Genomic DNA, 16,754 nt, shown 5'->3' with positions numbered 1-16,754 from the left:
GTTTAACTTGACACCCAGTTTCTTTCACTCTTCTCTGCTGCTGCTCTTCTCTCCCAAAAATCACTTACAGTGCAAGAGTTGGAGACAAAAGTTAAAGAGAATTTTTCTAGATCCCTCATCCTCTGTGTTTGAAGGAGAAGCCATAAACCTGGCTTATATTAAGTGCAGTTACATCCCTACAAACCGACAGCATCTCCCCTTTCATTAAAAACTAAACAAGGGAAACATCAGGAGGCTTAAACCCTGTCTAAAGACTTAGTAAGCTTGTAGTTTTATTTGGAGCATGCAAGGAGGAACAATCAGCCAGTAAGAAAAAGCTACGTTTATAGAAATAGTAACGTGTCATGTTTTTGTACTTAAGGAGAACTGTTCCCCACTCACAAGGCAAAAGGACTCAAGAAGTCAACTGCTTTGGTGCCATCAGGTAGTCTTTCTGCCCCTATCAGTATCTCCAGAAAGTGGGGCATTACGAGCGTGCATGACTTAACTCATCACAGCTGACCAGAAGGTCTGCAACAGGAAGAACCCACACCTGGGCTACCCAGAGCCGACTATGGCTTTTAACTCAAACTATCCCCATCTTCTCACTGTGACATCTACGGAGCTACGGGGCTGCAGGTGGTGAAACCACAGCGGAGGATCCACCTGCTTCCTTTAGAGCCTAGTTGCACCACCAGGCCCAGTGAAGACGTGAGAGCAAAAGATGCTCGCTTACTCTCAGAGGGTTCTCATTGAGGTAGGGAGGCTCTCCTTCGATCATCTCGATGGCCATTATCCCCAGCGACCAGATATCCACTTTGGGCCCATAGGCTTTCCGCGTCACCACTTCAGGTGCCATCCAGTATGGGGTCCCCACCATGGTACTGCGTTTGCTCTGCTCAGGAGTGATCTGGGCACAGAAGCCAAAGTCAGCTGGAAAATTAAAGAAACAGAAAATCAGCACGTTTCTCCAAAACCAACGCTTACTGATGCCAGAGCTGTAGTACAAGTTACGCTGCCGCAACGTCTGGTTGCGACCATGAAAGGAGGGGTGGTTTTGGGGCTAATCTAGAAGACGGTGTTGAGAAGTAAGTTTCTAGATCTGCCTCACGTGAGGCCATGAGGATTACAGAGCTGCTGACGTGCACGACGGGGGTCAGTGAATAACCGCATATGGATGTTGAGACACTCGACCGCGTTTGCAGCATTATGCAGCTGTAACACACTCCGTAATATATGGTCTAAAGACTGTTCCTGGCTGTGTGAAAATAGAAATTAATGCGCAGTCTGATCTAGATGCACACCCCCAACCCACATGCTTACTATATTGTCTGGTGATATTTCAGTCCCAGAAGATATTACTTCCCCAGTAGACATATCATCCCTCAAACAGCATTTGCTTTAACAGAGCAAACAGTGTTCAGGCTGAGTCTAAAGTACTTTAAATTTCACTCATTATTTTCTTCGAATAGACAGAAAGACGGAGAGCCTTCACACAAAGACTGCCTGGGCCCTGTGTCTTCTTTGTATTTGACTTACCAAAAGGAAACAAATTCTGTTCTTGGGAGCCCAGCAGAATCAACACAGCAAGATGCACCGCCCATCCTGACCCCCTGTGGCACCGCGGGTTTAATTTTAGGCAGAATGATGACAATTAAACTGATCCCTAGCTGAGTTTTCATCAAGGCTAACAACCAGGAAAGGTACATATGGTTCACAAACAGAGAAAATTTCCAGCAGAGCCAAAAAGCAGCTCAAGTCCGGAAGGTCACTGCATCATAGCCACAGGGACTTTTTCTAACTTTAAACTACTGCCCGGTACCTGCACACTGTGCTCAAAGAAGTTACTCCATAGGAACAGAGCACTTTGGCCCCGATCAGCTATTCGTCGCCAACACTCCAGAGATCTGACTGTACCAAAGTACAGCTTTAGTCTAAAAAGCAATTGTGTGCAAAAAAAAAACAAACCAAAAACAAAAACCAAAAAAACCCACCACCTTCTTACTCAGCATATCTGCACTGTGTGAATTTTGAGTCATATCTGCTGTCACTGCCGACAAAAATAGATTTATTTATGCCTGTTGGGTGCTAGCCAACAGAACTGAGAGGAAGAGAAAGGGAGCGCAGTTCTGTTAAAGCTATAGGTGGAAGATGATTATTCGCTGGTTTACAGACTTATCTCGGCATGGGCAACGACAAGCGCAACAGCCACCTTAGCACCCGAGGGGCAGAACAGTCTCAAGGTCTTCATGACTGGTGATAACGCAAGGAGGAAATAACATTTAGAGTCCAGTCCGGGTTGGTGTTGTAAAATTAAATGTTTTCTAGTTACACAATTTTCAATTCTCCCTCCACTCCCTCTGCCCCTGAAGTACCTGCAGTATTTTCCAGATGGCAGAGATCACTCAAGCACAAAGACTTCTGGCCCTACGCCTTCAAATCCAGCTTTCTAGACTGGAGTAGCATTAAAAATACTGTTATTTTAGTCCACAAAAAGAGATGGTCCAAAGCTAAACGAACCCCAAACCTCACTTCGAGTCCGGTATCAGTTCACAAGGACTCAAGATGCTTGTGAAGCTCCTTTAAAACCAATGCCACAAAAATACCTACAGGAACATTTCTACAGCCTCTTCATTGCCACAGCATCAAGCCTCTCCAACACCCGTCTCCCCACCAGGCCTGGCCCATAGCAGGTAACAGGCCTGGGTTGATAACTCAAGTCATCACCAGTGCCGTTCCCCGCGTACTTAGTTTGACAGAGCCATCCATTCCCAGCAGGATGTTGTCACTCTTGATGTCTCTGTGAATCACTTGGTTTGAATGGAGGAATTCCAGAGCTTGGAGACACTGAAAGAAAAAATAAAAATAACGGAGATATTCTTACTGTGCATGAAATTATTCACCAGTCGCAATTAGCCAACTAACGGGCTCTAACAACACGCATTTTGAGCGGCAAGGGCTTAGTGTCCTGGAGTCTTTCACATATTCAGTATGTGCAGGGCTACAGAGAGATATCCCACTGGGATCAGCAGGCCCTAGGAGGACAAGTTAGTCCCAAAAGACCTGGAGAACAGGCATAACCAGGGGGATTCCAACCCCATTTTGCACTCCAGTGAGTGCAGTAGGGTGAATTACATTAGGCTTGCATTGGGATTGTATGCTGCAACCTCCCAGACGAAATCCATCCTCTGAAAGGGTGACCGTTGCGTTACAGAAGCTGGAGACAGCTATTCCTGTGGAGCCAGCGACAGGTCGTGGAAAGCCCGTGACCCCTTCCCAATCACAGCTCCCTTGGAGCGCGAGTGCCGCTTTACCTCTCGGCACACAGCTGCGATCTGTCCTTCGTCCATGCAGGTCTCTGTCACGACATCTGTTAGGGAGCCTCCAGCCAAATACTCCATGACCACCCAGAGCTCTTCTCCTACAAGGTAACTGAAGAGCCAAAACCAGATTTTAAAATCAGGAATTATGAGCATGCCACTTTTCGCCTATCCAGAATGCACTGGGTTTTAAAGCTGTCTTAGAAGTGCAGAGAAACCATGAGGCTTGAGCAGTGTATCCACCAGTGCTGGGGCACCAGGTACTCGTGGTGCTCTCTGTACATGGGACCACAACTTGAATGAGCAGAGGGAAGGATGAGTGCAGAAAGTCGACGGAAGAGCAGGCTACAAGCTTCTGGGCCATAAAAGACAGGCTGAGTTTTTTCTGCCACGGAAAGGGCCCAGACTAAGATGGAGATCCAACCTTACAACTCCTGCTGCCGCTGGGAGAGAAGAAGAGCTACTAGTCACGGATGGGGTCCAATACCTGGGGTGCAGCCCAGACATTTGGCACCCAGCATGGCTTTTGAGGACCCTTGCATCAGAAGAGGTGGCTGGGAGCTGCTTCATCACCGCTGGCATCCTGCTGTCCAAAGCAACCACCCACTTCGCCTAGGCCCAGGGACGATCCTGGGAGACACGAGGGATGGCCGCCCGCGAACAACCCAGAAAGAACACTTTTCTTTAAGCATCACGCATTTGAAAATCCCCTCGACCCTGTTTTACGCTACCAAAGTAATTTGGGATTTTGTCTGAAAAATTCAGAACCGTTCATCAGGGCTAATGAATCTTGCTGGATGCCATAGCAATTCTAGAGACTTAAAATAAAAAAGAAAAGCCCAAAAGGGCAGGGCTAGTCCAAAAAGACCCATAGGAACTCCCATAGGGGAGGAGACACCTGAGGTGGGGATGAGTTTTCTCAGCCATTTGGGATTTTCTTCTCTGCCGGGAGGGTGTGTGCTCATGTCTAAAAGCAGAAGACCCGAGATGAAGACTTCAGCATTAACTCATTTTTAAAAAATCCAAACAACAAACCCAAACCACCAACCACTTCTGCCTTTTTGGGCCCATCTGGAAAAACATCAACACAATCTTCCATGACAGATCCATCAGGATGACACATTCCTGAAGGAAGGAATCATCAGCTTGAAAACCCACCTTTGCAGCCCATTTTCAAAGGGAGCAGACGGATGAGTCAAGAGAGAGGGCTGAGAATCTAACTAAAAGCTTCTGCAGGCATTAGAGTTCAGCAAGCAGACGTTTGCTTTGCTCTGGAACGCTGATCCTACTGAAGAATGAGTAGTGAATTTGCTGAGAGCCAACGGCAAAAAGCAGGACAGGTTCTAGAGAACAATGAGCTAGAAGGCAACAGTGAAGGAGAAACAAGTTAAGCTCAACTTGGCATGGAAAGTTGATGCCTTGGAAGAGAAAGTTCCTTGGAAGGCACCATTCTGTGGTTCTGTGAAAGCAGACAGAGATGTGTGAGACATCACAGGAGTGGGGAGGAGGTACGCTTTGACCCCAAAAGGACACACTGCCTACACCTGAGCTGACGAAAAAACTCCCCTAAAACAAGAAGTGTAGTGTGAGCTGTGTGACCAAAGTGTTTCAGTTATGGAGAGCTTTTAATATTGGAGACAAAGATGGTATCTTGGTTTGGTGATGCTGAAGACTATGTAGGGAGACAGTGCCTGGTGTCTCTTTCAGGTTACAGAGCCCAAGGACACAGGGCTACGCTCCCCGAGCAGAGACGTCACGTCTCCAACTCGACTACGGAAGAGAAGCTGATGCACTGGCAGTTTTTTCCCCAGCATCATGGATGCCAGCAAAAGCAGTATCACCCGCACAGCAGCCCCTCGGAGTGACGGAGGAGCAGCAGAACTGCCTTCAGAAGTACTCCTGCCACCTCCGCGGGTCATCTACCTTCTAACAGACTCTGAAAGCCGCTCCATCCACCCCCTTCCCTCCTTCCCCTGTGCTGCTGCTGCTTCTTCATCACTCCTGCCAAACCAGGCTCTCTCCAGATTTTATCAGCACCCTCTCCACAAACCAGCATCACCTTGGACATCACAACGCTTCCCTTCATTACCAGCAGCATCCTCTGCAGCCCAAATCCACTTGACGGTAAGGACGGGGGCAGAATGGGCTCCACCGCTCCTGCGTGACAATCTCAGGCTGCACATGCTGGGAGCAAGCTGGTATCGCTCCGCAGCCAAAAGGGATGGAGCGAGCCAAGAACCACACTGCGAACCAAAGCTGTGCCATGAGCAGCCAAAGGCATGTGCCAAGACCCAGGCACCTCAGTAATTGATTGATCTGACATAACACGCAGGGAGGTGGAATTAATGGTGGCTCCCCACCAGCTGCCACTGAGCAAATGTCATTTCAGAAGACTGTTGTGCCGTCTCAAGGATTTTTTCGCTCTCTTGCTGCAGCAGAGGCCACTTCTAGTCACTGAGCTGCCTACTGGAGGTGTGCCTCAAAACCACACTCTCAGCAGTTCCAGAGACACCACCGGGAAGTCCATACACCTACGTGCTGCTCTCCATGTGACATCGGGCATAGCATGGTGTCAAACATTGTCACCCACAGTCACCTTCCAAAACAAGGCTGGCAGGAAAAACAAGCTAATTAAAGTCTTTGAGGAAGGAAGAGGTGGTCTACAGCTTTCTCTTCATCCTTCTGCAAGAGCAGGTAATGTCTGCTCCTGTAAGGTGTTCCTCAGCTTCCACTTAGATACCTTAGGAAGGTGTCCACCAAGCCCTTCCTATCACAAACACACAGCAGTCAGTCATAGTCCTTTTTGATTGATCAACTTTATAAAATTTGGTTTTGCTCAGAAGAGGGAAATCATTCGTTACAGATTTCTGCATCAGTAACATGCCTCCAACATGCAAACATGAAGTTAGCCTGGAAAGAAATCAGTGTTTTCTCGTAGCATGACTGTCGGACATCTTCAGCTTTATTCGTTGTCCTTCCAAGCCCCAGCTGAATTTGGGGTTGGGGTGAGGGGAACAGCGGCTACCGCTTAAAGTGAGGATTTGCAGGGTACATTAGGTTAAGGAGAGTTCTCTGGAAAGAAAGAAACCAAAGGGCAGGAGTTGTTTTTTTGCCTAACAATGAGCATCTGATACCCGTGTTGACATGGCTGAGTTTACAAGCAGGGCTCTGAGGGCTTCTTTCATGCAGCAGAAAGAAATTGGCACCTCGAGAAGGTAACTCAGCACAAGTGGCTGCTTGTCTGCACAGGAAAACTAGTGTCACCGTCTTCAGAGCTGGATGCTTCTTATTTCAGCTCTTAAATACAGCTGAATTCGGCTATGTCGTTATTTTAAGCGCCACAGCACATCTTTGTGCAACCCTGGTCACTTACACTGTGGCAGAAAAGCTGTCTGAAGCATAAATGCACTACTTCCACAGCGATGCTTGTTTTGGGATGACAGTAAAGCCGCCAGACCTCTTAACCACGAGCAAGTAGGTCACGCAGGTAAGAGGGAATAAAGCACAGGAAACCTCTGCGTAAGGGCAGGAGCCGAGGCAAAAAGAAGCAAGAGAGGTGGTTTATACCGATGACTACCTTGCAGCTCCCATGAGGGACTCAGGAGGGGAGAGGCCGTCAAAAACACAACCGCAAAAAAGAAACCAGGTCGCACAGTGGCACACGCATCCTTCCTCGTCCTTCCTTCCGCGACAGCAGCAGGCAGACGCCAGCAAGCGGCGTTCAAATATCAGCTTCATTCAGCGCTCAGGAAGCCGACAGGGACATTAAGGCCAGGCAGGAGGGACGCAGCTCCCCAGCAACAGGATCCTGCAGTTGCAGAGCTGAAGCGGCACGACAGGCACGAGAACCCCCGGGTTCATCCCCGCTGCCGCTCCGTCCATTTGCGGCGCTCAAACAAAAAGCTAATCCCTCCGAAAAAGATTAGCGAGAGAAAGCGGAGGACAAAAAGCAGCAGCTTTTGTTGCTGGAAGTTTGAACAAGAGAGCAGGACCTTACAGCTGGGATGGGCTGGGTAGACGAGGCAAGTGCATGTACTCAGCGATGCCCTCTCCAATGGGAAGAATGTGCCTCTCAAACGGTTTTGCCAAAACAAAGCCTCTAATCAGGCGGGAGAAACAAACAGTTGCAGCCCAGATGCAATTCGTTAACTCTTCTTTACCGCTTGTTTCATTTCACACGGGTAATATCCTTCTGCGCTTCCTAAGAAGAGGGCGTCTGCCCAGCACCGCTCCCCCGTGCCCGCACCCCTTCCACAAAGTTTCAGGAGCAAACTTTCTGTCCCTTCAACACGGCAGCTCTTTACAGCCACGCACAGGACGCAGCACCGTATAAACTCAGCATCGCAACTGATGCTGCAGTACACAAGAAGTACTTTTTTTGGCTAAGACGTTAAAAGCCTGTTAAAGAAATCTGTTAAAGAAAGAGCTGATAAGATTTTATTACACATGCAGAGCAAACAAGTGTGCAAACACGCTCTCACATTTCCAAAACAGATTCTAGGTCACATCCCTCCATTGCAGCTTCCCAAAAAAAATGAGCTGCCAAGATTAAAACCTGCAGCTCGCCCTCTCTGGGCACTCTTTACCCTACAATAAGCCAAACCTGCAGTTCCCCAGGACGGATGGATTCTGACACGAGTGCAGCAGACTGAAAATCCTGCTGCAGCTCGACTGGAACTACCTCTGTCTTCAACATAAGGTGAACGACACCAGCCTCGACGCAACGCGTCGATGTTACGTTGATGATGAATTCAAGCCACCGTGCAACGCTTTTGCCCGTTGGGCTTTCGGTACGCCCCAGATTTCAGCGCTGACGCTTTGCGACTGTTTCCTGGAGTCTGAGCAGGGGAGATGCAAGAATTTCTCGCGCTTCCCAAGGCACCTCCCTGCCCCAAAGAAGCACATTTACCAATTTCTCTTTCCGAAGCAGCCAACCTCCAAACAGCGGGTGATGGTGGCGCTGCTTCCATCACCGTTACGTACAGCATTAACATCCTGGGGGGAAGAGCTCTCACTGCCACGTTTGTTTGCAGACTTGGGCAAACAAAGGGGCTTGAGCTACAGTGACCAGAATTGTCACAGCTACGTGTTTATTTTAAAACCAGTTCACCCTCAGCGCAGCGGCCTCTGTGCTGCTTGTTTCTGCTCTGTTATTGTCACAGTCCGAGGGACATCAGCTCAAGCAGAGCAGGTCTGTACACAGATAAGCTATTAGGTGCAGCTCTTGCAGTAAGAAGTGGGGATTCAAGGACGAGCTCTCCCACATGGACGTAACATACCCAAGGCTGAGCGGGAGTGCCACGGCATGTGTATGAGCCCTCCCAAAGCCCAGCTTTGAGCAGGGATTAACCCTGTTCCCTCTGTCTTCCAAAGGGTTTTTACGTCTCTGCCAGGTCTCCTTTTCTCCCTCGTTCCCACCCAAACGAAAGCAGCCTCGCCTGGTTACGTGCCGCATGTCATTCACCTTCGTCGCTCTTATGCTACTGCGCAGAAAACGTCAGTGGACAGACACAGGGACAAGATTACCCTCTAACCCTGGAAGCAGTTTGCTCCTCCGCAAGCAGAATGTCGGCGTTGCTCAGTGGTAGAGAAAAGCAGAGGAAGAGGAAAGAAAATACAAATAGCACAGTTCAAACTATTTGTATTTCTTCACTAGCAGCAGGAAGGAAATGGCTTGTTGTGTCAAATTTGGAAAGCAGAGAGCAGAAAAACAGAGTCCCGACAGCAAACTGCTACTGTCTTTGCTGCCAGCATCTCTAAAGCGAGCCTAGATACCCTGCTAAAACCCATTCAGACACCCGTTTCTCCTGGGATATGGAAAAGGACCACCAAGCCACCCACACCCCAACATGGCCACACGCGTTAAACAACGCAAGGTTGTCCCATCCCTGCATTAAGCTGCGACGGGATCGCTTAAGACAGTGACAAGGAAGTGTCTTCCCCAGTCCCTTTGTGAACTCTTCAAGTCGTGACATACCTGTCCAAGTAGTTGACAATGTTGGGGTTTTTGTTTTCCCTCATCACAAGGATTTCATTAATAATCAGTTCTTTTTTGGGCTGCTGCTGCAAATTCATCTGTTTGATTGCAACCTGCAGTGAAGAAAGACCAAATAAAGCATTATTGCGGGAGTCCCCTAGAAACCTGCCCGTACCACTGTCGATTATTTAGTCCCACATTCACGTGAAGGGGGAAAACACTTTTTCCATCGCGGGTTGCTCAGCCATTTAGTAACTCTGCGAGTTCCTGCAGCCAAGTCTGTTTCCACACCTGCTGGAGGATACTTAATGCCAAAAGGGACAAGGGGAATTGCTGTTTTCATCCTGAACCTCTAAGTCACAGCTGGACAGCCGTCTCCATCTACAGCTTCTTGGTAACAAAGACGAGATCCCCTTACTCTCGTATGGACTGATATGTCAAAACCTTTTTATTTCTTAAAGGATTCTTATTAATCTTTTTTTTAGATTGGATGTTTCTGGAAGTTGGGTGATTTTTCTTCTGCTCTTGTGCAAATTTCTGCTGCTAGAAATCTACAGCAGGGCGGCCATCGCAGAATCACAGAACGGTGGGGGTTGGAAGGGACCTCTGGAGATCACCCAGTCCAACCCCCTGCCAGAGCAGGGTCACCCAGAGCAGGTGGCACAGGAACGCGTCCAGGTGGGTTTGGAATGTCTCCAGAGACGGAGACTCCCCCACCTCTCTGGGCAGCCCATGCCCGTGCTCTGGAGGGTGGTATTTACGCTCCATGCACGGAGGGTGTAAATAACGTAGCCTGAGCTTAGTACTTCAAGGTGGTAATTCTATTTCTTTCTGTCACAGCAAAACCTGGGGGAAAGAAGCACCAGCGTTTAGATAAAAGGCTGAAAATAACTGAATTGGATTCAGCTTTATCCCCAGCCATAACTGAAGGGCAACAGGGACGGATTTGTCAGTTGTAGTCCTCTGGCTCTGTAGCTTTCTGCCTGCTTCAGGACACCTGCTCTGCAGGTATATACGCAGAAGGTAGGAGGGTACAACGTGTTTTCAACACTCGTGCTCACCTCGCCACACTCCCAGTACTTCGTGAGAGCACCTGGCCCTCAGACAAGCCGTCAAATCAATCAGGCCACTCAGCACAGCAGGAGGAAGAAACACTTCCACAGACGTTACGACCCAACTGTATTTGGGACAATATTTAGGCAAAGGGAATGAAATGTAATTATGCCTTCACAAAAACTGCCACTTGCAGGGAAAGAGGCCTAGGCGAATGGAGGGGAGCCAGTAACTCCAGCTCACAAAAGCAAGGATTAAAAGGAAACAAGCCACGGAGTGCCAATATAGACGGATACAATTAGCATTTTGATACTATAGCAGGGGCGACTATAGAAAAATCCCAACACATGAGAAGGCAAGAACAGACAGACACCATGCTGGTTTTCCACAGTATTCACCAGGGCTGCCAAACAGCACCTAAAAAAGACAAAAACAAAAACCCCATCCTGCCCTTTATGCAAGACCAGAGAGGAGAACGAAAGACGAAGAAGAGGGGGACGGCATTTGAGGCAGATAAAAGAAATCCCAGACCAATGCTGAGGGAGCTTCAGAGAGGCTCCTGTACTTCCTCACTCCTCTTCAGAGGTAGACCCACAGTCCAAGTGCATATGGGGGCCTTTTCCTTATCTAAGACCATCCCATGCATTAGGACACAAAATAAACAGCTGTAGTTATACTAAATCATAGAACCATAGAATCTTCATGGTTGGAAAGGACCTTTGAGATCACTGAGTCCAACCAAACACACACAAAAAAACCCCAAACCTACAATCTCTGTCACTACAGCATGCCCTGAAGTGCCAAATCTAGATGGTGACTCAACCACCTCCCTGGGCAGGCTCTTCCAGTGCCACCATCGGTGAAAATCTTCAGTATTCTTAATCCTGGGAGCTGCCCAAGGCTCCCGTACAGCGCAAAATCAAGGAGTTTCCTTCCAGTGTTCCCAAAATGTGCTGCCATTCACTGAGCTCCTTGAGCTCAAAGGATTGGTAGCAGGGCGCTTCACAGAAAGGAACAATGTGCCAAGGTTACAGCGATGCCGAAAGCAAATTTAAAAATCCAGGGCCCAATCACACTAGCGTAGTGGGAACGATTTAAAAGTCTGCTGTAATAGAAGGATTCAAATATTCCCATGTGAGTCAACGGAGGGGTCCAGAAAGAAAGCAGAAAACCATCAAAAGACTTCCTCCTCCTGGAAACTTTCCCATTGTTTCAAAATAAATGCAGCGCCCCTTCCTCAGAGGCTGCAATTAAACGGTATTAATTCTTCAGGATCTGGGAAAGGGGGTGACGGAGTTTCATCCAAAAGCACGGTTATGAAACCTGCTGGTGGACAACCCTGACGTTGTCTAAATGCAAAGCAGACACGCATTGCTGCAGACTTCCATAAATGTATTTGGAATAATGCATACGCTTTCCTCTGTAAAAATCCTCCGCCTAGCAATAATGGTTTCCAGAGATGCTGCGTCTCCATCACTCCTAGTTTATTATGCAAGCAATATGCAGGGCACTTTTCAATATTCGGGAGAGGGGGAAAAAAAGACAGACAGACATTCCTTGTCTCTCAATTCAAGGGCAGAAAGCGAGCGGGCAAAGGGTGGGAGAGGAACGATTTCTATGGAAGTCACCCAGTATAAGTGTAGGAAGGTAGCAGGTAGTAAAGGAGCAGAGGGTGTATAAAAGAGTTTAAATGGGGACAGGCAGGAACCCTGGGGATGAAGAGAGAAACTTCTACTGACGAACCATCCAGTCTGAACGTTTGCTTCTGGCCTTTGCGGTCACAGAAAGATTCTTTACAAATACAGAATGATTCAGGAATCAAAACGTTGGAAGTAATTTTTTCCAGTTGTCGGCTCAGACCATTTGACCATGCCTCGTTAGTAAGGAAATAAATACCTCATTAAAAATAAGATGTCATGAACCTTTGAAAGATGGTCTTTATTTTGTAGCATCAACTTGAACTTTTAGCACACAATCCAAAATCCACTGCTGTGGTGTTCTGGTAGCACTTACCTCCTGTCCTGTAGCTATATCTATTGCCGTGTAAACTGTACCCGAGGCTCTACACAAAAGAGAGAAAAGGAAAAGAAACACTTATTAGCGCTTCGGAGCAAGGCTGAGAGCTGAACACATGCCCCTTCCCACTTGTCCCTTTGAAGTGCTCTCAGTCCCATTCCTTTTCACACAGTAAATATAATCCGAAGTATTTCTGAGCCAAGGCTGCCAATGGAGCAGAAGCCAGAGAGTTTAGGGGCAACAAAGCTCCTAATAAGGGACAGTATGGTCACCTGAACCCTTGCTGCTGAACCAGCGACTTAACACAGCTTGTAGGACCGGGAGTTGATCCCATTTCAACTGGCGTGACTGCACTGCCCTGGCTTGCAGACTGCCCAACGTGATTAGAGAGGAGAAAGGATCCGCTGAAGTAAACAAACGTGGCATTTGTAGCGAGGGGAACGGGAGCGTGAGCCTCAGCACACAGAGCCGACCGCAAATCTCTCAGTGAATTGCACTGATTTGCCTCCCTATAGCCTCCCCCCAGCCCCTATTTTCCCCCTACCTTGCTAAGAGGGGCACAACACCCGCATTAAGGAGAGTTAATTCAGAAAACAAATCTGTAATTTGAAGACTGTCTTACGGTTCCTTCCCTGCTTGCAGCTGCATTTAACAACCTGACCATCTAATGACATATTTTCTTACTTTAAAACACATTCGCGCAAGAAACCCAGTCCCTGTGACTCAAAACTTTGCCAGGAAAGGGAGAAGAGCAGGAAAGTGGGGAACCCATCAGAACAACCAAAACCCCCCAAAAAATACAAAAGAAAAAGAAAGCAAAATAACAACCAACTCCAAAGCATCACCAACAGCTCTTCCAGCAAAGTAACTTAGCCTGGTTTCAGTGCTTCCTTCTTAACGTAAGGGAAGGTACAGGACAGAGAAGGAGCATATACCAACCCTTGTCCAATCTTCTCAAAACATGTGTACTTCTTTTTCGGATCGCCCACACTCACAATACTTCCTACAAAAACAAACAAACAAACAAACACACAAGAGAATTTTGTAAGTACTTTTTTGTACAGATATAAGAAACAACTGTACTTTAAGAGCAGCCCCACGGCCACAGCAGAACCTGCTGTGCTTCGTGAACCACTCGTCAGAAATCCAGAGGCACACGCACACCAAGGAAGTCCTCGGTTATAACCACACGCACCAGCTGCGGCATTCCCCTCCCACAGGTATCTCCCTTCAGAAATGGTGGGACACAGACAGGAAGTACATTTAATCTTCACTAGCAGACGGTGAGTGCACACTGCCAGGCCCAGGATGGGAACACATGGCCCTCACACGTGTAAATACAATTATTTGCTGGAAACCTGCAACTTAAAGTCACTCCCAGCTTAAACGCACTGGATGATCTAGGATGCTCCTGCACCGCAATGTCCTGGGGTTGGGAACTGGATGATCTTTAAGGTCCCTTCCAACCTGAACCATTCTATGATTCTGTGATCTAGTTCCAACCCCCTGCCCCAGGCAGGGACACCTCCCAGTAGACTAGGTTGCTCAAAGCCCCGTCCAACACCTCCAGGGATGGGGCACCTACACCATCTTAGAGCTAAGTCTGTTGCAAATCTAGCCAAAGATTTTCCTACACTGCAACAACTTCTGGGAGAACATACCGGCACAAGCGTAGCCATTACTGACCCAATGACTGGGTTGCAAGACTCAGGGGGGAAACTAGAGAGACCTTTCAGAGCCAAACCTCCCCTGGCCTGGGCGTCGTTCAGCCGCTGTTCGAGGAAGCCAACAGTCAAGTGCAGTTTTTAGCAGCAGTTACCGCGCGACTGCAGCATTGCTCTGGTTCTGGAGAGCAAGCCGAGGCGATCTCAGCTCATTCTCCCCTAACGTGGCTGTTCAGCCAGAAGAAAGTGTAGCACTGCATCCCTCGGAGGGAAAAGCACTTTGCCTGGTGTTCTGCAACACTCTGGGGCGGTGAGGGGCCGCTCAGGCTCAGGCTGGATTTCTTATCCACGAGGAACACAATGTTTTCTGTACAACGGGAGGGAACTCTCAGCACGAGGACAGGTTGCGAAGACGCGCTGGAGTCCTGCAACTTGCATGGTGGGTTGCCAGGGGGTAAATTCAAGGGGTTCAGTCTGGAGAAAAGAAGGCTCCGAGGAGACCTTATAGGGGCCTACCAGTATCTTAAGGGGGCCTACAAGAAAGCTGGGGAGGGACTTCTTAGGATGTCAGGGAATGGTAGGACTAGAGGGAATGGATTAAAACTAGAGATGGGACGATTCAGACTGGACGTTAGGAAGAAGTTCTTCACCATGAGGGTGGTGAGACACTGGAACAGGTTGCCCAGAGAGGTGGTGGAAGCCCCATCCCTGGAAGGTTTTAAGGCCAGGCTGGACGGGGCTCTGAGAAACCTGATCCAGTGGGAGATGTCCCTGCCCATGGCAGGGGGGTTGGAACTGGATGATCTTTAAGGTCCCTTCCAACCCTAACAATTCTATGATTCTACGAAACTGGAGGAGCTGACAAAAGGAGCATCACTGAAACGCAACACGCCCTGCAAACATGAACTGATATTCACAACACCCCTACGGCAGGCAGGAATCGCACCCTTTTGAGGCTGAAGAAATCGGAGCCAACAATTCCTAGAGCTCAGCTGGGAGCAAGCCTCCTCTCTAACAGCGCCAGGGTGGTTAACAGGATCAAGGGATGCGGAGCTGCAGCTGAGATGGTGTCTGCAAGTCACTCGAGCTGCCAACATATGGTGCTGCTTTCACAGGGGTCCGGGGCTGAGCCTAAACAGATGTATATTGGCAAAGAAACCGTTCGTGGTCATTAGGCCAAGAAATCCAGTAGCCAGCAGAGTAAGAGCAGGCTATTTTCAGACACCGCTGGAAAGCGGCCAAACCCACAGGGTTGAGGGCAGAGAGAGGTAAAGGAAGGGAACACGGCCCGTGTTTGGAGAGGAGGGTGGGAAGAGAAATGTGACGATATAACCCGCGCTGTACAATTACGGAGGCAGCGCTGCCTGCCCCGAGGACAGGCATTTCTGAACAAATGTTCGTAAACCTTCCCTCGAGGCCTGACACAGGCCAGAAGTTCAGACTGTGAGACGGTTCCCCCAAGGCCAGTGCAAGAGGCAGCTGCCAATCTTGCCCCGTTTAACGCCGCCGTCTGTAAAATGGGGCAACGTTTCCCCCCTCTCAAGAAATCAGGCGAGGATTCATTAATGCTTGTTCCGATGCTGTGTTAATGCGGAGCGGTGGAGATTTATCAGCTCCCTTTTAACCTTCGCACATCTTCAGTATACGTAAATACATATGTGCTTTAAGATCTTAGTCATTTCATTCACGTCAAACCAAAAACATGCAAGGGCTGCGTATCTTTGTACAAGTACGACCCCACTGCTCTCAGCGGAAAAACCACCGGTTTGCAACAGGATTCAGTTTCACTGTGTGTTTCTTCAGACTAGCTCACATCTAGAAGCTGACACCTAACAGCGGCCACTGAACTCCACACCCCCACGTACATTTATAACGAAACCCCTCAACGCTAAAGAATCAGTTCAGCACCGGACGCCACTCGCCGGAGCACGCACGGTGTCAGAAGGTGTATCTGCCGCCCAAGACTCCCAGGAGCAGCACTTTCATTTCTCTTCATTACCAAAGTGAGTATATTTGTATCCGAATAGCACCTTTTTTTTTTGTGCCACAGTCTCGGCTTGCTCCACCTAGTCACAAAAATGGCTTGGATCCTTAATGATGGAAAGGTCCTGCTAATTAAGCGGGCAAAGTTGCTGTTTTGAAACAACGGGTATGAGTTTTCCAGTAGCAACCAGTTCCAGTTAACATGCCATCAAATTCAATTTAGGCTTTATTCGGAGGAATGAGGTACCCGGATGCCATTTTAAGTTATTTTTTTTTTAAGTTATACCCTCAGATGAAATTTTCCTTCATCTAGCTATTAGTCTTTGCTTCACAGAATACTGACCGTTAGGGGTATAATCTCAACCGAGGAGACCAGCCTGACCATAGGGGTGCTAACGCAATTTACATCAACTGACAAGCAAGGCATGTATGTAATTAATACAGGATTAGTACTTCAAAGAATTAGAAATGCTCTACCCTAATAAAAATTGGCCCAGGCTGAAGAGAGCAATCAGTTGCACGGAAGAGCGGGTTCAGCTGTTGGATGTGCCACAGCATAACCCAAAAATACCAGGCAGCAGAGGAGCACTTTAGAAGATCCATGAACTAAAGGCAGGGGCTGTTAAAGACACTAGGACACAAGAGAGAGACGCGTTTCTCGGAAACAGCTACTAATTCGGGTACCCACACAATGTCAGGGCCCTTAAAAATAACCAAGTCACTTTACATCATGGTATCGGGGAAGGTGAATTTGGGGATGCA

General features: G+C 48.3%; 1 protein-coding gene across 6 annotated transcripts in view; it reads right to left on the bottom strand.

Moving 5' to 3' along the window:
- Positions 1-16,754, bottom strand: part of PAK1 (p21 (RAC1) activated kinase 1) — an 86,937-nt gene that overhangs the window by 8,512 nt on the left and 61,671 nt on the right. For all 6 annotated transcript variants that reach the window (XM_063326683.1, XM_063326676.1, XM_063326700.1 and 3 more), the window contains 6 exons: positions 13,285-13,348; positions 12,343-12,391; positions 9,277-9,389; positions 3,294-3,411; positions 2,727-2,826; positions 716-912 (listed from right to left, as the gene is read on the bottom strand). In XM_063326683.1, coding sequence (XP_063182753.1) covers positions 716-912; positions 2,727-2,826; positions 3,294-3,411; positions 9,277-9,389; positions 12,343-12,391; positions 13,285-13,348 — 641 coding nt within the window. The remainder of the gene's footprint in view (positions 1-715; positions 913-2,726; positions 2,827-3,293; positions 3,412-9,276; positions 9,390-12,342; positions 12,392-13,284; positions 13,349-16,754) is intronic.

The sequence above is a fragment of the Chroicocephalus ridibundus genome, chromosome 1 (genome assembly GCF_963924245.1).
Source record: "Chroicocephalus ridibundus chromosome 1, bChrRid1.1, whole genome shotgun sequence".
Lineage (NCBI taxonomy): Eukaryota > Metazoa > Chordata > Aves > Charadriiformes > Laridae > Chroicocephalus > Chroicocephalus ridibundus.
Note: the sequence above shows the minus strand (reverse complement) of the source record. Positions and strands in the feature narration are given on the sequence as shown.